Source organism: Ruditapes philippinarum, unplaced genomic scaffold (assembly GCF_026571515.1).
Source record: "Ruditapes philippinarum isolate M1 unplaced genomic scaffold, ASM2657151v2 ctg1774_1_1_1_1, whole genome shotgun sequence".
NCBI lineage: Eukaryota > Metazoa > Mollusca > Bivalvia > Venerida > Veneridae > Ruditapes > Ruditapes philippinarum.
In genome coordinates this window covers 190,890-217,609 of record NW_026853357.1, presented here as the reverse complement: position 1 = coordinate 217,609, position 26,720 = coordinate 190,890, and the positions used below count along the sequence as shown (strand labels likewise).

The window sequence follows — 26,720 nt, the reverse complement described above, 5'->3', positions numbered from 1 at the left end:
TTAAGATATTTCCAACTTGCCGTTCTAGGTTAACCTCGTACGGACGGTTCAATTACTATATGCCCGGGGGCATAAAAATAACAATTGTTTTTTTATTTGAAACTGAAAGACCCTGCTTAAAGACATGTTTGGTCAAGCATAATTAAACATGTTGGGTAAGTATGAGATATGTTTGGTGTAATAACACATGTTGGGTAAAAGTATTATAAGATATGATAGGCAAGTATAACAAGAGAAAAATGCTAGATTGGTCTGTTTATTTTCAATAATAATGGATACATAATTATCATAAACTTTGTGAGATAGAGTAGACTAACGGTACAATTTACAACAAGACACCAACATTGTACATGTACATCATTACAGAATAAATAAAAAATAAACAGATCAAAAAGATGGTACGCAATTGAATTAGTTTCATGGCAGTTAACTTGGTAAATTATAAAATGTGTAAAATTTATAATAGAAAGAGGCTACAAACACTTGCTAAAAATGTATTACACATTAGTGTTTAAATTCAATTGTATGAATTACAAAATTAATGTATATGTACCTCTGTTCTGTTCTTTCAGCTACTACACAATCTCATTAAAATTATAATTCTAACTGATGCTCCAATACCTCGTACAAGTTACCATATAAAACCGAAGCAAAGTGTTTAAATTCAATTGTATGAATTACAAAATTAATGTATATGTACCTCTGTTCTGTTCTTTCAGCTCCTACACAATCTCATTAAAATTATAATTCTAACTGATGCTCCAATACTTTGTACAAGTTACCATATAAAACCGAAGCAAAGACAAAAAGCCGATTTTCAAGAGATTGCCCCGCTCTTTTCTCGGACACTTATAATAGTGTCACTTATTATCTTTACACACCAAGACATGTTGAGAGTTGCTTGAGCCATGATACCCTCAAAAATACATACCACAACTAAACATAACAGACCAACATGCCACATTTTGCTCTAGAATTTGCACCAAAAATATGAAAATGATTTTTTATTAATTCATTTACTGCCTTGCTGTAATATTACATATCTTGTTTGTCTATGCAATCTCTTCCAGTGATATATCAAAATGACTCTTTTTACAGAGGAAGAAAAACAATATTCTTCTGGAAAATACAGATTACATATTTGACCTTTGAACCTGTTAAAAAAAGTTTTAAACTTTAATGCTACTGTATGGTTCAAAAATAATTTAAAAGTTATTATGACTCAATTTTCAGCCAAAATCTTTGTGGATGCCATTGGAAACCATTGTTATATTAATAAATTGAGTTACTGACATTACAATGAAGGCATACAAATACAACAATCTGATGAACACTTCTAAGAAGCATGGGTACATGTAAACAGTAGATATCTTTAAATACAATCCTACATTAAGCTACCCATTTTGTTTATAGCTTTATGTCGAAGACAATATGGCATTATGGAGTCCTAATTCCTGAATTTGGGGAAAAATCCCAAAAAACGTACACACCTGCTGCAGTTTTTGATCGTGTTGCGTAAATAGGAGATTAAAAACGTTGGAAACCAAACAATCATTGTAACTCATAAACAGAACCTTATGCTCAAAAGAGATAAAACACCAAAGAAAAACACATGCACAAAAGGTATATATATTAAAATTTGAACACATTACATTTATTCTTTAAATAAACAAAAGCATTATTTAAACAAGAGGGCCATGATGGCCCTGAGGTCGCTCACCTGCATATAGGCCACAGGACCTGGGCCACTTTAAATCCAGGGCTTTTATTTGAACAAACTTGGAAGACACCAATTAGATGATGTTTCATGATGTTAAGTTTTTATTTCACACATATAATGAAAAACAATGATATTCCCCCACCCATCAGGGCTAATTTTAACCCAAGGGCTTTTACTTGAACAAACTTGGTAGACACCCATTAGAAGATGTTTCTTGCTAAACATCTAAGCTCTAGCTCATTGGGTTTTTTAAAAGAAGATTTTTTTAAGTTTTTACTATACATATAATTAGTTAAAAACAATGACACCCCTGGAGCGGGGCCTGTTTTGACCCCAGGGCTTTTATATGAACAAACTTTGTAGACACTTACTAGAAGATGTTTCATGCTTAATATCTAAACTCTAACTATTTGGTTTTTTCAAAGAAGATTTTTAAGTTTTTGCTATACACAAATAAGGAAAATCAATGACCCCCAGGGCAGGGCCAATTTTGACCCCAGGGCTTTCATTTGAACAAACTTGGTAGACACCCATTAGAACATGTTTCATGCTAAATATCTTAGCTGTAGCTCTTTGAGTTCTTTTTATAAGATTTTTTAAGTTTTTACTTTATGCATATAGGGAAAATCAATGACCCCCTGGGGCGGGGCCAATTTTGACCCCAGGGCTTTTATTTGAACAAACTTGGTAGACACTCATTAGAAGATGTTTCATGCTAAATATCTAAGCTCTAGCTCTTTGGGTTCTTTTAAAGAAGATTTTTTAAGTTTTTACTATATGCATATAGGGAAAATCAATGACCCCCTGGGGCGGGGCCAATTTTGACCCCAGGGCTTTTATTTGAACAAACTTGGTAGACATTCACTAGAAGATGTTTCATGCCAAATATCTAAGCTTTAGCTTTTAGGGTTTTTTAAAAGAAGATATTTAAAGTTTTTTCATTCGGTTGCCATGGCAACCAGAGTTCTGCATGGAATTAAATTCTTTGAACAATTATTAAAGGTGACCACCAAAGGAACATTCCTGTGAAGTTTGGATGAAATTGACTTAGTGGTTTATGAGGAGATGTCACTTACAGTAAAAGTTTACGGATTGACAGACGACGGACGGACGCCAGACGAAAAGCGATCACAAAAGCTCACCCTGTCACTTTGTGACAGGTGAGCTAAAAAAACAACTAAAAAATCTTCTTGTCTGAAAGTACAAGGTCCAGAGCTTTGATATTTGGTTTATAATCTGTAGGTCCTCTACCAAAGTGGTTCAAATTTTGCCCATAGTGTCAAAATTGGCCCCAACCTGGGGGTCAGTTATATCTTCATGCATGTATTTAGTAAAAACTTGAAAAATATTTTTCTCTGAATTGACCATAACTGACAAACTATTGTTTGGTTCTTATACATTCTGGCCATATATTATACATATTATTATCTAGTAACCTACATGAAGCATTTATAATGGTAGATAAAATACTATTTTGCCAACATTTGGCTACTTACAATAATATGACAAGTTATTTTACATTCTACATTCTGTACATGATAAACATCTAACATTCTCTAACTTAATTATTTATAATTTTTTTATAATAACATTAAACAGTTTTTGTCCTGAGAAGGAAAACTGAAGTCATTTCTGAGGCTTTGTGTGCCCTTAAAGGAATAGTAATTGAAAGTCTGTTAGTAGTTACAATTACATAAATTAACATTGAAATTGAGGCAACATGAATAATTTTCTGTTAAAATTAACTGAATACCGCAGAAATTTTGTAAATTTACAATTGATAGAATGTTTTATCCAGTCATGATGTAATTTTTTATTCAACTATCTTTCCTTATAATACTAATATTAATTCTTTGTGAAAAATCAATAAAAATAATACAAAAGTACATGTATCTTTCATGGACTGACATTGGATTCAAGAATAAAACCACAAATTCTGAATTACATTAACTTAAGTATTGCACTACATTACACACAAAACAAAGAAAGCAAAAAACTTATGCCTGGCATATCATTTCTTTTACATAATGAACTAAAGTAAATTGGAGGAAAAAACACTACATTTTGATTCAGAAAAACAGTTTTAACATCATTTCACCCTTTCACAAAAAACAGCATGCAAAACAATCATTTACTGTTATCAAAATTCTCTAAAAAAAGAAAAAAAAATAGGAAATCAAAACCTTTTTTAACAATACATTTACTGAGCATTTTTCTATGGAATTTTGACAATGCAAACAATTTCCCAGCTTACTGGCAATGTTAAATAAACTCTAAATGTACATTAGAAAGTTACTTATCACTCACAAGAGTAGTTTGTGAATGGCTTAAAATAATGGCAGTTTTTTCGTGAACCATTTTTTTGTGCTAATACAAGAGTTATTAAAGTGTGCTAAACTGTTATTTTTTTTTAATTAAACATACATAATATTATATGAATTTTACAGCTGATAATAAAGAACAAAGACAATTCTGCAATCACTATAATACGATTGTTTGTTTTTCCTGAAGCCTCGTTTTTTAAATAGTCCAATGAAACGACAGCATTTACAAATTCTCTGACAAATGAAATAAGCCAATCAAAAGGCAGCATGTAAAATCTATTTGACAAAACCATTCAATTTCTCCACACTTAATAAACTGTTAAGCACTTTTTTCTTAATGATCCGTAGAACACGGCTGGATTACGTCTCTTCATTGACCTACTGTGTAACATAACACATCTCACATAGTGTTCCAATGTTTCACTACAACCTTCAATCAATTTGTTCTATATCTGCAAACAAAAATTGGACCCTGTCGACAGAGTCCAAAATGGCTGTCGAAATGTTGATTCTCAATTCATATTTCAATGCTCGACCGCTGTCATTTCCAACTTTATATACATATGAATGCCTCGTTTGAACACACTACACATTAGCACTATAGACATCTCTCTATAATATCATTGAGTTTAGTATTCCTCCAATCATTCGCCACGTCATCTAGATGATTATCAAAGTCCACTAAATGTCTGTATTGTTCCTGCTCTAACAAAACTGACGCTGTTTGTAAAGTATCTTCATCTACTGTTTGTCTGTCAATATAAAAGAAAAAAAAATAGCAACCTAGATACTAAATATAGTACAACCGTGACTTTATCCTTACCCTGCAGAAAAACCCAAAAATGAAAAGCATTTAAACCAGGGTTCTCACTAGGACTTTAAAACATGGAGTCCATGGACTCCCAACCCTGAAAAAGTTGGAGTCCAAAAGCGGGTCGCAATAAATATGTTTACAGATTAGTCATTCAATGTTCACAATAGCATTGCTGATATTTTGAATGTTCAAGAGACTTCCAAAGTAAATAGTTATTCAAAAGAAACTCTGAACTACATAGTATAATTATTGTTTTGTTGTTAATATTTATTATGAAATTATTTCATTATAATGCATCAACCCATGGAAGTTTGTTTTTTTTTCTCACTTTTATACCAAATCAAATTTTTCTCTGGTTAAATAAGTCCACTCTTAAGACAAAAAGTTTGTATTTGTTAAAAAAAAACGTAAATGTATATAGGCAGCGTTTAGCGGAATGAATAGGAAAATCGTGTACAGATTCACAAAGTGTGTAAGAGATTCATCCGATCGACGATTATTTTAGCAAATATCTTCAAAAGGGGGCAAATTAAAGATCGACATTTAAAGATTTAATGTTGATTAAATAATAAAGAAACAATTCATTCGCATGTTTGGCTTGGAAACCGAGAATTTTTGCGAAATTTTAGGGTTTCTGGCGAACGTGAAATCGCCGATGTTCGGGATCAATTTTCGGATAGAGAAAAGCGTATGTGTACCTGGCATTTCGGCACAATATCTTAAATTCTTAATACTCTTATAGAAAGTTTTTGCAAGAATGAAACTAAAGCAAAATTGTGCCTAGAAAATGCCGAAAATATTCGACAATCATTATAATGCCGAAAATATTCGACAATCATTCAAAATTACACTCAATTGTAATTTGAGAAAACAGTCTTTAAACTTGCGGCGTAAATAGTCGATAATTTTATCCTTTTGTCGGTAAAATTTGCTTATTTCCAATCAACTGTTGATCAAAGATATAAAATTATCACCTTGTGATATATCTGGTAATTACATCATAAATACATGTACTGTACAGCGCGTGTATACATTAGTCTGATCACTATTGCGTGATAATGATCGGAAGCGTTATCACTGATTGGCTAATTGCTTCACGGGTCGATGTGCATAGGACCGCCTACCTATAGACTGACACGCGCTGACGCATTTGTGTATTTGTGGTTGTAAACAATCGGTAATGTTTATGCGTCCCCGGGCAAAATTAAGCGTACGTGGAATCCTTGCTCTGAAATATTTGCGTCCAGCTGCAATAAACATGCGTACCGGGATGCCAAAATAAGCGTCCCCGAGAACCCTGTAAACGCCTTAAACTTTAATCGGACAAATTGCACCAAAAAAAAATATAAAACTAGAAATGTGTCCATAGGACACGGGTGCCCCCACACGCCACTGTTTTGTCAATCTGATGACTCTAGGTCAAATCTTTTTTGAGTTACATGCGACACAAAAGAGAACGGATGGACGGACAAGGGTAAATCTAAATGCCCACCACTAAAGTGGGGGCACATAAAAAATGTTTTTTCAATTTAATCAAGGTTACATGCAGAACAAGTTGAAAATTGTCAAGGGCAATAACTCTAAAATTACTATATAGATCCACACAAAAATACCCAGGTGCACAACTACACATGCTGATCAACATTCCTGTAAAGTTTCATGACTCAAGGTCAAATACTTTTAGAGTTACATGCGACACAAAAGAGAACGGATGGACGGACAAGGGTAAATCTAAATGCCCACCACTAAAGTGGGGGCACATAAAAAATGTTTTTTCAATTTAATCAAGATTATATGTCTTGATTATCCTTTGCATATTTTTCTGTTTCAAGTGCCCTACTTATGTATGTGCGTAAGAATTTTATAATGCAGTTCTATATAAAAGCATCTTTGCAAGGATCGAAAATTTCTTTTGTCCGATCGTATTTACGAGTAGAGATTGAGGCAGGCCAAGTACAAAATTGTAGTATGGTCATCTGGCAGGACAAGCGGAAATTAGCCAATGACTGCCAGAATTCTCATAATGTGTTTGTAAACATTTAACAATGGAATATTGGAAACAAAGCTCGTGCTTTCGATTATGTATAAATCGCACACATTATAAAGCTCTGAAAGCATTGTTAATTGGATACAGGTGTGAGTAGAATGTAAATGACAATGCTCTTTACATAACTTAAAACACAAGTTTTATTACCAGTTTTCCATCGTAAAATAAAAATCAGCAAAGATTATTTTGAAAATCATCCACAAAATGCATGAGGATTAGCATAGCGTGAAAAACGAGTAGAAATTTGAAGCCATTAGTCCTGCAGGATGATTGGCTCTTTAATAAATAATTTTTTCGATCCCTGCTTTGTGAATGTACAAACCTTTTGTCCGCTTCTTTCCAGCCTGTTTCCTTCATTGTATGAACTCTATAAACTTCTGAAGGACTTTCCGGACTAACACGATTATTGTCAATCTGAAATCACAAAAAAAAATTAACCGTTACCTTGCAGCAACTAAAAAAGTTTAGCCTTTGCCACAAGTATAGAGCCAGGTCAGCCTGCATGTCTATGGATGCAGATTGAACAGGCTCTAAACAGTTAGCCGATTATTTTTTTTAATGATATTCCCACAATTAATTGACAGAATACGGAAGAAAATGTTTTGGTGCCTTTATCAATTACACAAAACATCACTTTTTATATAACCAAGGGGCAAAACCCCGAGACCTAAAAGTCATGTGATTTGATTTTGATGGCATTTGGCTACTGTCTAAATGCCCTATTCCTATCAGGTTCAAGAATATTGGATATTCCAAATCTAAGATAATGATCTGGACCAACAGACAACCACAGCACCATTTCAATATCCGCCTTTTGGTTTTATAGGCCGGAGATAAAAACAGAACTTGGTAGGGAGAACTACCGATAACTATTTAAAATATTCACATCAATACTTAATAAACAACATTGTTTAAATATATTTTAGGATTGATATTTTAACAAATAATGTATGCTGGGATATTAATAACTAGATGTAGTGCTCACACAAAATGCGGCATGATTCCTTTTTACAAATATAATTAGAAAAACTTTAAAAAGCAAAATGCTGTGGCAAGATTTAAGAAATTCATGTTCAGGGGGATATTCTTAACTTACTAATTTTTCATCTTGTTTCTAATCAAACATCAGCACATAATTATCAAATTATTAGGGTAGTTGTCTCTTAATATTAATTTCATTTGCAATATTTTTTTGACCTTAAATGGACATAATACATATTTAATATACTTACCATAAATATACAAGCATCAGGATAATATTCGTGTATTTTCTTACCAATATGTCTTGCTACATTGTTAACCCTGACAAAAAAAACAAAAACAGGTTTAAGCATAAAAAATAACTGATAAATATGTTTGTCTACAATATACATGTAATTCTCTTCAACATAAATTCATAAATTACACTGGCTGCTTTTCTATGTTTCTTGTCACTCTTCCAGGGTTTTCATTTCTATCTGAGGCAACAGATTCGCCAAGGAAAATTTGCCAAGGGTCAAGGGTGATATTTTAATGTACAGGCTGAAAGGGGTTCAAACATAGAGCATCTAGGACAGAAAATTAAAATCATTAAACCCGAAATGATTTATCTAAGGTAAATAAATAATGATGCATCATTCATAAAGTCTATTATGCATCATTCATAAAGACTATGACTTTCTTAATAAATGAAAACTAGGTGAAAAAATATATATATTTACGAGTTATCTGAAAGATGTTCATTAGCCTGATAATATCCTCCAATCACGTAGCCTTTACTTTTACAATATGAGTCTATCTGTAAATAAACAAAATACATGAATTCATCAGCTTGTTGACTTACAATTTACCTTGTTCACAATTCGCATCATTTTTTTTTTTGGTCACAAATCAACCCATAAAAATGATGATTTGCTTTTAATATAAATTAGTAAGTTAATAACAATAATATTCAACCTGTTTTAAATATATCACTTTGGAATGTCATCCATTATACCGGGAAGTCAAGGACCGGGACCAGGTGGGGCCCAGGCTTTGGCTTGCCCGGCTACAGAGTAAGACTATTATAGACTACATGGGTATACTTAAAAGGAAATCATATGAAAACAATTTAGAGAATATATAGAATTCTATACCTACATATGAATTTTTAGTGACATATCTAGTTGGGCGCTGCCATTTTCAATGTAACTCAATGATAATATCTCGGGTATTCCGATAACAGAACAATCACAACTTTTTAGATTATTTAATAATAATTGTCGAGTGTTGTACTACGCGATGGGATACTGTGCTATTATATGTATGGGAAATATTTTGACTATTGTGTAATCTTCGATGTGTTCTGAGAGAAAACGGAAGTGATGCATCAATTACCGAATGAAACCTTTAAAACGGAAAATGTAAAATAAAAAAATAACTATTTCGGGGAAGTCAAAGGCTGGAACGGCTGAGCGTGCTGGGGCTTTGCCTTGCCTGGCTATAGACTACACATGTATATTTAAAGAAAATCAAATAAAAAACAATTAAGGAATATATATAGAATTCTACACCTATCAACGAAAATTTCAATGTCAGTTTTAGTCGGGCGCCGCCATTTTCAAGTGTAACTCAACGATAATAGGCGCTATATAGCGAACAATCGCAACTTTTCGGATCAATAATAATCATAGAGTATTCCGAGTGAAAACGGAAGCAGTGCATAAAATACCGAACGACACCTTTATAAACGGAAAATAAACTATTTTTTAATCGACTTCTCCATTCACAGGCTTTGCCTAATTTCATATTATTTAAAAGAAAATCAAAATAAAAAAAATTAAAGAATATCTAGAATTCTATACCTATCAATGTAACTTTCAATGTCAGTTTTAGTGGGGCGACGCCATTTTCAATGTAAAACAATATTAATAGGCGGGGTATTCTGATAACGAACAATCGCAACTTTTCACATCAATAATTATCGTCGAGTATTGTTCTACGCGATGAGATACTGCGCTATTATACGGGGAAGTCAAAGTCCGGGCCCGCTTTCTTTGGCTTGCCCGGCTATAGACTACACGTGTATATTTAAAAGAAAATTCAAATAAAAAACAATTAAAAAATATATAGAATTCTATACCTATCAATGAAATTTTCAGTGTCAGTTCTAGTTAGGCGCCGCCATTTACAATGTTACTCAATGATAAAATGCAGTGTATTCCGATAACAGAACAAATCTCAAATTTTCGGATTAATAATAATCGTCGAGTGTTCCGAGTGAAAACGGAAGTGGGTACATATAATACCGAATGACACCTTTAAAACGGAAAAATGAAAGGATTTTTTTACCGACTTCCCCATTCATAGGCTTTGCCTAATTTCATATTATGTATGAATGGGAAATATTTTGACTATTGTGTACATTGTACAGTAAAGTTTATTCAGTAAATAGATTCCCCAAGCAACTGTTTTAATTTTAGAGTAAGCTGATTGCTATGTGCTGTGTTGTATAAAAGTAATTAAACCATATACCACAGATAACATTACTATGGCTTTACCTGTAAAAGGGCAGCTTCCAGCATGGGAGCCAAACTAAGAGAAAGATGAAAAAGTGGGATACAGTCTACAAATCTTATTGACTTTTTCTCTTTGCTCGTTTTTGTATCTTCAGCTAAAAGAAGTCCATTTACGGCACAATGAGGATATTTTGCTGCATGAAGCAAAAGTTTGGCATACGCCTTCATGCTGACAGATATTTCCGCCATCTTTATTTTACCGCATGAGTTACTGCGATCCTATAATTGGGTACATCAATTTGTTCAGTTGGAAACAATATCAGTTTATTTTATTTGGATACTTTTGCAAATTAATTTCATTGAACTTTAAATTTATAACTTCTTTTTTGGTCTATATTAAATGAAAATTATGTGCGAGATTGAAACATGGCTGCGCCCATAAACAATTGGAAATTATATTTTTTTAAATATGAAAAATTAACTTATTTTGAGTTTTGATTTGAATTTCACCATATCAACTGCTCCGAAATAAAAGTACAAAAACGTTCAACACATAATAGCTAACTGACAGGTTGTTAGAATATTGTGAACCGTTTATTTTGTAAAATATCTGTGTATTCGTACCAAAGATATTTCGTACTTTAAAACTAGAGAAATGTATGAAGATGTAATTTACACATTTGTTTGTTATTTTACAATTTAAAATCATAGCAAATTACTATTGATCTTTATAACAAAGCCCATAGCAAACGAATTAGTAACGATTCGCCACACTAACGATTCGCCACATAACGATTCGCCACAGAGTAATTACGATTCGCAACAGTTAAATAACGATTCGCCACAATTTGATTATAGATCTAACAATGATTTTTTTAGTTATCAACAAATTTTTACCTTTTGTTTTAATAATTTGACAATGACAATAATTTAATAATGTTTCTTAATACACGTAACATGAACTTAAAGCCCCCATCGCGGATTTTCAATTTATCAAAGTAACATTATTACAGGAGTACATTTACAAGAAAGTAATTATATGTTGAAATAAATATTGAATTAATCATAAACATAAATGTCAATTAAAATTTATATATATAAATATATTATATATATATCAAATATTTAAAAAAATATTGCAAAAACATGTGATCATTACGAAAATTGATTTACGATAATTGATTAAAGAATGCATATCTAAAACATTTGTCACACCTTTAATTTTAATAATAGCTTGTTGTAGAAATATTTAATTGACGCCGAAATAATCCTTTAATTATCTGACAATGTGAGCAGATTTCAAAACAATGCGGCAATTAAGCTTATGTACATGTATGTAAATTTTGTAATAAAATATGTTAGTTATATACTTAACTTATCTAAAATGTGTAATGTAATTTTGGTAATAAAATATTCATGTGTCTTTATTCAATAAAAGGTGTTTAATTCGTATAATTTTCCAGTTTATATAAATAACGAAGTTTTTCTCATCTACAATGTGTGATGTAATTTTGGTAATAAAATATATTTATTTCCATGTGTTTTTATTCTATAAAAGTTAGTTATTATATTTTTCCAGTTTATATAAATAAAGAAGTTATAAAATGTGTTATGTAATTTTGTTAATAAAATATTTATTTTTATGTGTTTTATTCTATAAAAGTTGTAAGTAAATTTTTTCCAGTTTAAATATATAACGAAGTTATAAAATGTGTTATGTAATTTTGTTAATAAAATATTTTGTTTTCGTGTTTTTTATTCAATAAAAGCTGTATTCAGTGTAATTAATTTATGTAATTAACAAATGAAATATAAAATGGAATCTTTTTTTCCATCAACAATTTGAAAACAGGTGTGAAAAAGTTTGTATTTGAACATGTGGCGAATCGTTATTTAACTGTGGCGAATCGTTATTACTCTGTGTCGAATGGTTATGTGGCGAATCGTTAGTGTGGCGAATCGTTACATTCCCTAGCAAACGACTTTGGAAAGGTCATTTTTAGCTCGACTTTTCTATGAAAAGGGGAGCTATCCTACTCGCCCCGGCGTCGGCGTCGGCGTCACACCTTGGTTAAGTTTTTCGTACCACCCCACTTTATTTCAGAAGTATTACAAGTATGGCTTTGAAACTTACCATACTTGTTCACCATCATAACCTCCATCTACAGACAAGAGTACATAACTCTGTCAAGGTTTTTGACAGAATTATGGCCCTTTTTTGACTTAGAAAGTGTATTGAGCTTGGTTAAGTTTTTGTACCACCTCACTTTATTTCAAAACCATTGGAGGTATTGCTTTGAAACTGACCATACTTGTTTACCATCACGACCTTCATCAACAGACAAGAGGACATAACTCTGTCAAGGTTTTTGACAGAATTATGCCCCTTTTTGACTTAGAAAATACATTGAATATGGGTAAAATCCACTTATTGCCTTAACCCTTTGAGATATTGCTTTGAAACTTTTAATGCTATTTCACATCATTACCCCCATCTGTACGCAAGAGAAGGTAACTCTGTCAAGGATTTGTTTTAAAAATTAAGGCCTTTTATCAACTTAGAATCTTGGTTAAGTTTTTAGTACCAGTCCACTTTTTGACTGAACTGTTTGAGATATTAATTTGAAAGTTGGAATACTTGTTTACAATCATGATTCCCAAACATGTCCAGGAGAAGGTAATTCTGTCAAAGATTTTATTTGAATTATGGCCCTTAACTGTCAATGTTTTGTATTATAGGCAAGCACTAAAAAACTTAAAAAATCTAAAAAAATTCATTCCTATCCACTTGTTCACTTTACCATAAATTATGTCATATAAACATTGCTGTAATATTCAATTCAGTAAAATAATTCTTCACTAAATATCTTAATGCTCATGGCCATTGTTCACTTTAAAAATACAGAGATTCTTGTATTGCCTTTTACTGCAAAAACTTTTTTTATTGGCAAGCAATAAAAAAGTCGAGCGCGCTGTCTTACGGACAGCTCTTGTTATTTACAGCATTACCATCAGAATTTCCAAACCATGTTGGACAATCATACCTGGGGATTGTGTTTAGCAGTTGTAGCTGGTATGATGGCAGCTTTGGCATCAGTGTCAGCCAAACTTGCAGTCACTGCAGATGTTGTTCATGAACTATGCTTGACTTTTGCTATAAGTTTTGAGACTGTCAAAATGAGTGTTGTTTGTGATTCAGTAAGTATAAATTTTCAGTATGTATGTTTTCTGTGTGTTTTCAATGAGTTATTTTTTTTATATCAAGTATATTACATAGATATGTGAAAGTCATATACATGCAAATGCCAAATAATTGTAGTATTACTGTACATGATTATAGCAGGAGTGCTTAAGTAACATCAATGGATCAGCCTGTCTTCCACATACATGTAATTGTGTATCAAGTCTTGTGTAAGGTTATTCATGTCGTTTTTAAGGTTATTACATGTATCATGTCTACTTTTAGGTTATTACATGTATCATGTCTACTTAAATGATATAACATGATTCATGTCTACTTTCAGGTTATTACATGTATAATGTCCAGGGTTTTCATTATTAACCGATTGGCGATCCAACCCATCGGTTATAATGCTGTGAAAATCAGTTGTATTTTCAGCCTGTATATATTAAAGTACACCCTTGACCTATGGCAAAATCCGTTGTTTTCTTTGGAGCATCTGTTGCCTTGGATAAAAATGAAATCCGTGCATGTCTACTTAAAGGTTATTACATGTATCATGTCTTCATTAATGTTATTACATTCATCATGTCTAATTTAAGGTTATTAAATGTATCATATCTACTTTAAGGTTATTACATGTATCATGACTACTTTAAGGTTATTACATGTATCATGTCTACTTTCAGGTTATTACATGAATTATATCAACTTTAAGGTTATTTCATGTATCATGTCTACTTTCAGGTTATTACATGTATCATGACTACTTTAAGGTTATAACATGTATCATGACTACTTTAAGGTTATTACATGTATCATGTCTACTTTCAGGTTATTTCATGTATCATGTCTACTTTAAGGTTATTACATGTATCATGTTTACTTTCAGGTTATTACATGTATCATATCAACTTTAAGGTTATTACATGTATTATATCAACTTTAAGGTTATTTCATGTATCATGTCTACTTTCAAGTTATTACATGTATCATGACTACTTTAATGTTATTACATGTATCATTTCTACTTTCAGCTTATAACATGTATCATATCTACTTTAAGATTATTACATGATGCATTGTGTCTACTTTAAGGTTATTACATGTATCTACTTTAAGGTTATTACATGTATCATTTCTACTTTCAGCTTATAACATGTATCATGTCTACTTTAAGGTTATTACATGCATCATGTCTACTTTAAGGTTATTAGCTCGACTATTCGAAGAATATGAGAGCTATTGTAGTCGCCCCAGCGTCGGCGTCAGCGTCAGCGTCCGCGTCGGCGTCTGCGTTGGTTAAAGTTTTTTGTAAAGTCAAATATCTCAATTATTACTTGAGATATTCAATTGAAACTTACAATACTTATTTATAGTAACAAGGTACATCAGATTGACAAGTTGGATAACTCTGCCTACAATATTGACAGAATTATGCCCCTTTTAACTTAGAAATTTTGGTTAAAGTTTTTTGTAAAGTCAAATATCTCAATTATTGCTTGAGATATTCAATTGAAACTTACAATACTTATTTATAGTAACAAGGTACATCAGATTGACAAGTTGGATAACTCTGCCTACAATATTGACAGAATAATGCCCCTTTTTAACTTAGAAATTTTGGTTAAAGTTTTTTGTAAAGTCAAATATCTCAATTATTGCTTGAGATATTCAATTGAAACTTACAGTACTTATTTATAGTAACAATGTACATCAGATTGACAAGTTGGATAACTCTGCCTACCATATTGACAGAATTATGCCCCTTTGGAACTTAGAAATTTTGGTTAAAGTTTTTTGTAAAGTCAAATATCTCAATTATTGCTTGAGATAATCAATTGAAATTTAAATACTTATTTATAGTAACAATGTACATCAGTTTGCAAAATTGCATAACTCTGTCTGCAATATTTGCAGAATTATTTGCCCCTTTGAAACTTAGAAATTTTGGTTAAAGGTTAACGGTCTTCAAAGATATTTACTTGAAACTTTACACATGCACTTAGGGTCATAATTGGAGGGTCATAATTGTATGTCACTGACCAAGTTCCATAACTCTATCTTGCATTAAGGCTGATTCATATCCCCTTTTCTACTTAGTTTCTTGGTTAATGTTTACATGCAAGTTTTACATATCTCAATAACTATTAAAGATATTTATTTAAAACTTCACATATGCATTTAGGGTCATAATTGTAGGTCACTGACAAAGATCCATAATTCTATCTTGCATTTAGGCTGACTTTTCTCCCCTTTTTCAACTTAGAAATTCGATAATTCGTATTGATGCCATTGGTAAAGTTTTGCTTGTAAGCTGTTATCTCAATAACTACTGAAGGGTTTGTGCCTTTTTTGGGACAATTTTATGCATTCATAATAATAAAGTAGTGATTTACTTGATAAAACATCTTAATAACAAGCCTTTGTACCTTTTCTGTCAAATTTATGTATTCATAGGTAATTAGTATTATTATACTCAATAAAAAACCCTTGTGACATTACCTTCCTAATAGTCAAGCCAATTCTGTATAATTAGACTCTCTCTAAGGCCTATAACATGAATTTATAAAAAAAAATTAGCCCTTTTGTGAACTTAAAAAATTTAACAATATCAAGGCTCTTTTACTATCAAGCACTTAGAATAGTCGAGCGTGCTGTCCTACAGACAGCTCTTGTTACATGCATCATGTCTACTTTAAGGTTATTACATGCATCATGTCTACTTTAAGGTTATTACATGTATCATGTCTACTTTAAGGTTATTACATGTATCATGTCTACTTTAAGGTTATTACATGTATCATGTCTACTTTAAGGTTATTACATGTATTATGACTACTTTAAGGTTATTACATGTTTTATGTCTACTTTAAGCTAATTACATGTACCATATCTATTTAAGGTTATTACATATCGCATATCTACTTTAAGATTATTATTTTTATCATGTATGTTTTGTTGTTGGGATCATGGGAGTTATAATAAAATCAAGCAGGCTTTCACAAAATAGTGATAACACAAACATGTTTATACTTTACAAGATGTACATTTGTTCTCCTAAAATCCGTAACATTTTGACTGTTACTGAGCATACATGATATGTACCGTATATGTTTATAAGCTATCTAATAACTGATATTACTTCAATTTATAAATTTAAATGTTTTTATATGTATCATGTCAACTGTGCTAGTATAATAATGTAATTTTGTTCTGTTCTCTTGTGTATTTCGAGGGTTGACTTCAAAACTGCAGTAACTTATACGTAAAATAAAAACAACACTTACAACAGTTTTGTGGGCAATCCTCAATTTTTTTTTATGACAAAGAACTTGTCTGTTATTAAATGTATATTCATATTTTCTATGTAATTGTATTTTATTTACAGATATCTTATATACTTAGAGGTATTTGTGTTGGAGGAATATTTCTCTTCAATGCCTTGATGTGGACATTTTACACAAAATCTCTGCAGTTTTGTCCATCTACAGTAGAGGCAACCATAACCAATACAGGAGCTAACTTTCTAGTGTCTGTAAGTTACATGTACTAGTGTGTATGAGCAAAAAATTTAGAAGAAATGGCAAATATGCCCCTCTATAAAATAAATAATATAGAGGGGTATATTTGTCGTTATTTCTTATTTGCTTATATTTTTTAATTATTGACAGAATGTCAAGCTCCTGTGGTATGAGTTTAGTTTTGAAAACAAATGTTTTCTTGCTATGTCTTAGTATTAAGAAATGCTTGTAAAAATTCTCATTTATTTCTTGTAAGTATGATAAGTAATACAGTAAATGCTGTAGGCGCCTCCATGGCCGATTGGTCAAAGCTGCTGACACTTTGAAGCGTGTACCTGGCCATTACTGCTGTGGAATCAAAATCCTTCCATAATCTTTGAGTACTCTTATGTGAAGAATTTTTAGATTCATCACTTAAGGAAGGTCTGTGGTTTTACTCAGGTGGCCCTCCCCACACCTGCTTAGGGATTAATAATAATGCATAAATTTGGCACCTTGAGCTTTTCTTCACCAGTAAAGTTGAAAACTTGACACATGACCTTTAACATATCAGTGAGACTGGCTTAAAACCAAATTGGAATACAAAAGAAAAAGTAAAATGCTGTTGAATGAATTTTGATAAAAGTATAAGATGACAAAAATAACAAAACTGTTGTTTCAATATGAATGAAATGCAACATTCATCATAATAATCATCATCATCATCACCATCACTGTGATCATCATCATCATTATTATTATTTTTTCATCATTTTTTTATTGCAGGCTTTGCTAGGTTTGTTACTTTTTGGTGAAACATTCTCTTTGTTATGGTGGTGTGGTTCATGCTTAATACTTGCAGGACTAGTATTAATACATCAAGGTAAGATATACTACACTTAAACACCCCCACCCAGATATCTGTTTGACAAAACATAGCTTTGCACAAGTCATGGCTTTTAGTTATAAATAAGAACAGGTTCTGTTTGACTAAAATATATTTTTTCCTTGTTTTTCTTGTTTAGGCTCAAGATAAAAAGTGTGTACTCATGCAGTTTCTTGTTTTAATACTGATGGCAAAGACTTATCACTTTCAGTTACAATAAGACAAGACAAAATACTCTTATATACTTTTTATTAAAATTTTTTTTAAATTTTGGGTTTTAAGGTTTTTTATCACTTTAAACCCATGGCAGAAAAAGGGTTTTAAAAAAAGGCCCCTTTTTAATTTTAAACAGAATATTATAACACCAGGGGTTTCCCAATTTTAAAATTGACGCCTTTTACTTTATATACAAACACGTTTTAAAGGGGCAGGGCCAATGTTAGTTTTACACTATAGTTTTTATGACTTTTTTAAAATTTTTTTTTAAATTGGAATAAAAAATATTAATATTATTTTTGTATAGATTCAATACTATATTAATTGAACTTGTTGCGTATTACAATATTATGCTCACCAAAAGCTCACATGATTGTTTTCAACTTGTTCAATAAATTTAGTATCAAATCATCACTCATTCAATATTGTCTATATACCAGTAAGTATTGTCTATATACCAGTAAGTAAAAACTAAATGTATAAGATATGGTAATATGCCTTAAACTTTGCCTTTGCAGGTAGTCAAGATACTGATACAAAACATGACGAGTCAAAGAAAGTGAAATGAATAAAGTGCATCATGCAGGAGGACTTGAATGAAATTAAATCTGTAATAGTTTGTTCTCACATGTATGTGCTGGATATGACATATAATATTTCCTAGGATGTAACTTATAATTTGTTCTCAAACACGTGCTGGATGTGACATATAATTTATTCCAAGGACTTTACTTATAATTTGTCCTCACACATGTGCTGGATGTGACATATAATTTATTCCAAGGATATTACTTATAATTTGTCCTCAAACATGTGCTGGATGTGACATATATAATTTATTCCAAGGATATTACTTATAGTTTTGTCCTCAAACATGTGGCTGGATGTGACATATAATTTATTCCAAGGATATTACTTATAGTTTGTCCTCAAACATGTGCTGGATGTGACATATATAATTTTTCCAAGGATTATTACTTATAGTTTGTCCTCAAACATGTGCTGGATGTGACATATAATTTATTCCAAGGATATTACTTATAATTTGTCCTCAAACATGTGCTGGATGTGACATATAATTTATTCCAAGGATATTACTTATAATTTGTTCTCAAACACGTGCTGGATGTGACATATAATTTATTCCAAGGATATTACTTATAGTTTGTCCTCACACATGTGCTCGATGTGACATATAATTTATTTCAAGGATATTACTTATAATTTGTCCTCAAACACATGCTCGATGTGACAAACAATTTATTCCAAGGATTTTACATATGATTTGTCCTCAAACATTTGCTTGGTGTGACAAAAAAGTTATTCTAAGGATGTAACTTATAATTTGTCCTCACACTTGTGCTGGATGTGACACATATAATTTATCCCAAGGGTTTTACCAACAATTTGTCCTCACATTTGCTGGATGTGACATGATTCACTCTGAGGATGTAACTTATAATTTGTCCTCACACATGTGCTTGATGTGACATAGAATATATTCCAAGAATATGGCTTATTATTTGTTCCCACAGATTAATTAGTGACTCATAGTTTGTTCACACAAGTGCTGGCTATGATCACACATTTACATTATATGAGTCATACATTGTTTGACAGGTTATGCCAATAAAAAAATTGGTAATATATATATAGAAAAAAAGACGAGTGTTCTTGTTAATTACCAGTATTTATTACTCTCTGATATATGCAAATTTTCAGTACGCTATTACTTTAAACAAGTACTACCTTCTCAATAAGACAAAAGTCTTGCAGCAAAGACAGACTGTCTGGAAATTAAAGTGAAGAACCTTACATGTAATTGGATGGTTATGAGCACAGACACTGGGGTGTTGATCTCCAAATGCATTAGAATCCAAATAAAATAGTATATTTGTCAATTCCAGCCCATATACTTACCATATATATCAATAAAACCTAACTTAAGCTGTTTTGATTAAGGTCTATAAATTTCTTAGAGTATTACAGGTACATGTATAAACATTTTACATAGTTAAATAGTTAGACAATACATGTACAACAAACCTAATTATATATGACAATTCGTTTTACGTCTGCTACAAAATTGGCATAAGACTATAGATAGAGTGAAACTCGAACTCGGGACAAAATATTTGATTACAACAAACACAAAGACTAAAACAATTTCACCACCCAGAGTTTTACCATTCATATGCCATTCATATGCAAACTTACTTTTATATTCGATTCTTTAAGACACGTTTTTACCTTTCCCTCGATGGTTCTACACTTTTTTGTACACATTAAATGACACGTCACTCTCACATTATCAAAGACTAACAGTAACAGAAGATAAATCTTTTAAGTGCATGCAAATTTAGATCTATCAAGGTCTTTTATTGGAAGAAATTACACTGTTAGCATGACAGCATTATTGGCCTCTCTTTTTATGTCCATTAGAAACCAACGTAAACATATAAAGAAACCATTTAAGTATATAATTTAGAACAAGGTAATCAGATTCAATTCAGAACAAAAGAATATTATTAAAAAACCAATAGAACTGGACTGCTTTCACTAAAAGAAACTCAGTCTGCAGACAAAATAAGGTATATCATTCAAGATCTGTAAATCTAGCTCAGTTTTCTATAGACCGAAGCCATACGAAACGATATACAACAATATTTGCAGCATAATACTATCACGACAACTACAAGCAGTATCACCAACACCCCTGCCAGTCCTATCAAAACGTACAGCAGCACTCGGTTGATATTCACGTGACATCCGGTTTCGTCTGATTTGTCCGGGCAGTCATTTTTGCCGTCACATACTTTATTCTTGTCTACACAGTTGCCATCCGTACATTCGAACTTTCCAGCACAGCTGCCATTTGTAGGATGTTTGTGGCAGCCCTTTTCGTCCGATCCATCGGGACAATTATTTTTCCCGTTGCAGACGAGATTTTTATCAATGCAACTTCCGTTTTTGCACTCAAAAATGTCCCGGGGACGTGCTATTTTCCCGGTGTGACAATGATTCCGATTTTATCCTTACGTCGTCTCCCGTTACTACGAGTTTTTATCTATAACTCTCCTCGTAAAAACTCGAATCGCCCCTTTTCAGTCCCGTCTTATTAAAAAAGATTGAAATTTTGGATTATTGTAATTTAAAAATTTAAAGTTTCATGGATTTACTGATAAAAAGACAAAGGGTGAAACAAAAATACTGTAGATTTAACAATTTATTTCAGCTCGTTTTGGTAAAATTGTTTTGAACAATCTTGACACCCTTTCCCGTTAAAACCTACTGGGATCATATGCAGAAAAGAGGCCGTGTTCTCAGTAGGGCTCGAACCCACGATCCACGGGTTGATTGGCACACACTTAGCCACCGCTCCGCTGAAATAAATATTAAAGTAGCCCTTCTTTTTCTCAAAGTTGACAATTTTTAATAAATATGCATACAGATACATTTTAAATACACTTTATAATAAACTATTCGCTGACAACGAAACGTTTGATTTTCTCTCTCAAATATAAATTAAAGTATTAAATAAACACACACACACACACACACACAAATTTGGATATCATTTACTAAAAACGAAGTTTAGTTATTTGGCTTTTATTGACTTACCATTATCCACGACAGATACAATCAGTTCTAACTCGCCATGTATTCTCATGAGCTTACACGTCGTCTGGTAATGTAGTGTCATCGAGTTGTTACTGGATTTATACTCACCACCTGACGGAAACTTACAGCCACAAATACCGTCCGGGCCTGTAATATACATACATATATGTTACAGAATAGTAATAGATGTAGTTAAAAAGAAACTGTATCTTAATAAGAACATTTAGTACATGTTTTTCGAAAGACATATACAAGCACTATATAGTTATACTCTTTGGGACACAAAGATGTTGGTTGCTGCCGAGAGGTGAAAAATATTTTGAAGTCTACGTTGAAAAAAATGATACTGTTGAAAAAAATGCGATTGCTCTACATAGAATGTGGTCTTTTTAAACAGTGAACAGTTGACTTTGTATATAACTTGGGGTCTCTATTTTCCTTCCTCAGCATGATTTTTTACTCACAAGTTTTATCTCTACATTCTAACTATGTACTCAAAGCAGTTAACATTATTGGTTGCCCAAGACAAATGAAAAATTTAAAATGCTGCACGCTAACGGCACTAATAGAATACTAGTAAACTGCAAGTTACTTCCGACACGCTTTCTCATTTTAATATGAAAATGGTGGAAAAACAAAATCTGACGGAGCTTTTGATAAAATGATATCAAACAGCATAAAGTTTATACGTTTGATAATATATACATGTATATATATGTTTGATTTTATCACTATGACCTGTATTGTTTAAGATTTCACGGAAATGATCGAATACTAACCGGATAAACGATTGTTCTCGTTTTCATAATTTCCATCGTAAATATCAAGCCTGTTCAAATCACATTTGCCACTATGTGACGTTTCTGTGCCCACTATATACAACGTGGCTACTATCTGCTTGTCTTTAGGGGCCACCAGGGTAACGGAGCAATTTACACAGTTGGGCAATACGGAGAAGGAATGCCTCGGCAAGGTAAGGACCAAAGCGGAATCGATTTGGAGTTCCGGCGAGCAGCGTCCATCATTAGAAAACATTTCAACTGAAAAAGCAAAGCGTATTTTTTTTGTAAATTTTGATAAAAATACTTCTGAAGTAAACACTGCATGTATTTACACGTATTACAACAAATATTGAAATAAAATTTATATGTTTTATTATGGAAAAGGTTCTCCTGAAACATATATAAATATATTCGAGTGAAACATAGTATTTTGCGTCAATTTAATCTAATTTTGAATTTGAAATTAACAACCTCACCTCTTTTCAGTGTTTGCCTGCACGTGTCGTTGTTTTTAAGACTTTCAAACTGATCCTCTATTGCGTTTCCTTCATGTAGAAATAGAGCCAACATTACTATGAATAAACCCAGTCCAGCCATTCTACCGAAAAATCCGAATGTCTCCAAATGAAGAAAAATAAAGGTCCAAAAAAAATGTTATATTATAATATATATAGTCGCTGGAAATATACTCGACATATTAAGTTAATATAAAATCCCGACCTAAATCTTGATTGTCTACTGTATATAAATATATCACATATTCATTTGAATGTTTAAGATTTTAGAGCTATTACATTTATTGATGACATTAAAACGGAATATAACAATAAAGTGATATATCCTGGTTGTTAAGAGCCTTATAATGAGACCACGTGACTATTTTTATGTTCTATATTTAGAAACAATTCAGATCATGTCAATGTCAATGACTGAAAGACTCATTTTCACGTGTTATTATATAGCATCACGTGTGCATTATTGTTTTATTAAGTATTGTAAATAAATACATGGAGTAAAGGAAATACTGACGGAGTAATTGGAACACATAAAGAAAACATTTCTTTTTAAAACGAATGTATGTTTAAATTTATAATTTACCATGTAATTTACAAAGTGACAACTTTCTGACTCGTAAGAATGCCAGAAATTTGTGCACACCGCGAGGATTCTTCTTATACTGGAGTCAATGTACCGAAGATATTCTTACTTATAAAGATTTCTACTTATTGATTAGATTGAACCATGCAAATGTATTTCTGAATATATCTAAAAAATAAAAGCAAGTATTGTGTAGTGGCAACAAAGTCTTAACGAATTTTTATACACAAAATAAATAAAAATGTTGCCTAACATAGCATTTTTTAAGTTTTCAAACTCGGTTTGATTGAGTCAGACAGATATGTTCTTTAATTTATTTCTTTCAGAAAAGAAGTGGATTTTTTTACATACAATTACTTTAATTATAAAAAGAAAGGTTGCCTTATATTTTTATTTTAAGTTCTCTTAAGATTAACATAATAATTGAATACAGAAGGCGAGTTGAATCACGCTAGTAGAAATCCCGTAAACGTTACTAAACGAAAATCCTCAAGACTGAAAAGTTCGGCGTCATGGTCATAAGTGGTCTCAAGCCAAAGTGATTGTCCAGCTGTCACATCTACCACAGCACTATTTGTGGACATTGTTTGTGTGAATACCAAGGAGTCTGAATCGGCGTGTACAACGGCGTCGACAATGTTAACGCCATCCTTCATTAACCGTACATTTGTCTTCTTATGGTTACTTTCAATTGTATATGTTATGAAATATATCCCAGACACTGGAGCCGTAAATATACCGGTAAATGTATTATAGCCATTTCCATGATTAGTTATTATTCTATTACATTTAATTGTCATCCCTGGATTCAAACCCTGAGTATAATGATCTAAATATGCCGTAAATGCAACAAATCCCGTAGAACTCTTTCTTATTCTTTGACTCATCGAATATTTTTTTCCGTCTTTGTTCTCAACACCTCTTGATTTAATGTGGAAATCATCAACATCACCAACAGGCACATTACTTTCATTGTTGGTGAGACTATTATTCTGCTCCGTCGCGTTATCTGTTCCGTTTTCCTCATTGAATAAGCTTCGTAAACGTTCATTATCCTCTTCAATTATACTGATCTTATACTTCAATTCTCTGATATCTTTAGACTGTTTAGCAATTATTGTTACCATATCGTCCATTTTTATACTTTGCTGTCTCATTTCTTTACTCAAATCAGCAACATCCTTCGCTAACGTTCTGCAATCATTTCCCTCTGTTTCCATGAACGATGAAACAATCTCACGAATAAGCGCTTCATTCAGAACATCGACTTTGGAATCAGGGGACGTAGATGCCGAGTGGATTAAGACTGCAGTCATGAATACAAATGCCAACATTATTCCTTATCCCAACAAAAGACACTTTTTATAAGCCTAATTACAACAGACTGAATGAATATGTGTCGCTCTCAAACTCTTATCATTGGTAAGGTCACATATTACAATCAACACTTGTTAAAGTCACTAGCAATGGAATTCGTGCATATGGAATATTCTCATCTAAACGTTACTTGTGCTGATTTGTCAGTTACTCAAAGTTTAAAAAATAGAGTAAAAATAGAGTGATGCGCCGTTTATGGTCAACATAACTGTAAAAAGATGTGAACAATCATAGCTGACAATAAAAGCTATCAATGACAAAGAAAAGGGACAGACATGTGCAATATGAATACACTAAATATACTAGTAAAAATAATCCTTATGCATATTACAGTTAGAAATTAAAAGGTTTTCAAAATAAAGAAAATTAATTACTTTAATACATAAATGGCTGACGTCAGGAATGTTTAATTTCTGACAATTTCAATGACAAAAAAAGTTTAGCTACAAAGTATCATCAACAAAATGCTTGGGTAGAATTTAATTTTTATTCAGATTAACATATAAATGTGCTTTGTCTTCACGAGGAATCGCAAGGAACGATACTCATCGCTTTACATGGCGAAATTGGAAAGTTCTATAAATGATGTAGGCCTATTTGTATAATTTTCAAACGCGGAGGCTGACGCGAATTACAAGGATTAAATTGGATTCTGACTAAAGGGGCATGATGTTTATGTATAAATATGTATACAGAATATACACAAAGCGATGTTACATTTAAAATGGTCCGAACGTTGTAGAGGGGACAATTTATATATGTCTACTCTGTAAACTGAGTGACCGCCAAGGCAATGCCATGCATTTAGCCCAGGGCTGGAAACACTTTAATTGAGAGTTCCTGATGAAAATTTTATAGTCTATTTTGAGATCTTGTTACTTAAATAATTATGCATCAGACTGAAATTATGGTTAACGATCCATGGATAACAAAAGTTCACTTTCAAAAACTTTGAGAGGGAATGTTTTGGTAAACGTGACCTCGACCCAAATATGTCATCTTTACTTTGTACAAGCACCTTCACTGCGAAGTTTTAAAGTGTGCGTATCCAATTGTACTCTTATAATTTAGCAGAAACGGTTTTCAAATCCAAGGTGAAGTTAAGAATGACCTTGACCTTAAACTTTGACATCTCAGACCAAAAGGGGTCTTCTGGTAAATAACTACAAAGATTAAAATTTAATGATATGGATTAATTTGCTTGGTAATAGATTCAAATTTAAGCGACAGTGACGTTGGACTTTTACTGTTAATAACCAAAATGTCTTCGATTCCATAGCCTTTGGAGTCTACTGATCTTTCTATTTTACCAAATATGTTTGGTGTGTTTTAACTTTTATTATTTTTTGGTTTGGTTTACGAACATTGCAGATCATATGGTACCTTTTCAGGTTTACTGGTGAAGGGAGACATTAGGTGCCCGTCTGTGCATTATAATTTTAGGCACGAACAGGCACATGCGTAGTAGATACCTCTCAAGAAAGAATCCAACAGTTCCCGTCGGGATTCGAACCCTCAGATGTGAGGGGAGAGTGGTTTAAAGTCAAAGAACTTAACTACTCGACCACGACGCCCATCATTAACTGACACAGGCTATATTTGTAGTGATGTATAATTGTAACAACTCAATATTTCATACAACATTTAATTTCGATCATATCCTTGATATTACCAT

At 32.1% G+C, this 26,720-nt stretch overlaps 4 protein-coding genes across 6 annotated transcripts; 1 reads left to right on the top strand and 3 right to left on the bottom strand.

Moving 5' to 3' along the window:
• Nucleotides 1-242: 242 nt before the first annotated feature.
• LOC132736623 (ER membrane protein complex subunit 8-like) lies at nt 243-10,662 on the bottom strand. The gene is made up of 5 exons (XM_060723784.1): nt 10,424-10,662; nt 8,606-8,682; nt 8,138-8,207; nt 7,228-7,319; nt 243-4,796 (listed from the first exon to the last, which is right to left on the bottom strand). The coding sequence occupies exons 1-5, from the start codon at nt 10,628-10,630 to the stop codon at nt 4,643-4,645; spliced, it is 600 nt and encodes a 199-aa protein (XP_060579767.1). The 5' UTR covers nt 10,631-10,662; the 3' UTR covers nt 243-4,642.
• Nucleotides 10,556-19,016, top strand: LOC132736624 (transmembrane protein 42-like). 3 transcript variants are annotated; one of them, XM_060723785.1, is made up of 6 exons: nt 10,556-10,670; nt 13,385-13,579; nt 16,954-17,100; nt 17,852-17,948; nt 18,686-18,799; nt 18,863-19,016. In XM_060723785.1, the coding sequence occupies exons 1-5, from the start codon at nt 10,608-10,610 to the stop codon at nt 18,733-18,735; spliced, it is 552 nt and encodes a 183-aa protein (XP_060579768.1). In that variant the 5' UTR covers nt 10,556-10,607; the 3' UTR covers nt 18,736-18,799; nt 18,863-19,016. The 3 variants fall into 3 exon arrangements, with proteins under 3 accessions (XP_060579768.1, XP_060579770.1, XP_060579769.1); XM_060723787.1 differs by lacking the exon at nt 10,556-10,670 and adding an exon at nt 10,780-10,915 and having other exon boundaries at nt 18,863-19,015; XM_060723786.1 differs by lacking the exon at nt 10,556-10,670 and adding an exon at nt 10,789-10,952 and having other exon boundaries at nt 18,863-19,015.
• A 2,710-nt stretch (nt 19,017-21,726) lies between these two features.
• Nucleotides 21,727-23,398, bottom strand: LOC132736620 (uncharacterized). The gene is made up of 3 exons (XM_060723780.1): nt 23,047-23,398; nt 22,568-22,828; nt 21,727-21,935 (listed from the first exon to the last, which is right to left on the bottom strand). The coding sequence occupies exons 1-3, from the start codon at nt 23,165-23,167 to the stop codon at nt 21,766-21,768; spliced, it is 552 nt and encodes a 183-aa protein (XP_060579763.1). The 5' UTR covers nt 23,168-23,398; the 3' UTR covers nt 21,727-21,765.
• A 651-nt stretch (nt 23,399-24,049) lies between these two features.
• Nucleotides 24,050-25,042, bottom strand: LOC132736619 (collagen alpha-2(VIII) chain-like). The gene has a single exon (XM_060723779.1). The coding sequence runs from the start codon at nt 25,000-25,002 to the stop codon at nt 24,115-24,117; it is 888 nt and encodes a 295-aa protein (XP_060579762.1). The 5' UTR covers nt 25,003-25,042; the 3' UTR covers nt 24,050-24,114.
• Between the last annotated feature and the right edge of the window lie 1,678 nt (nt 25,043-26,720).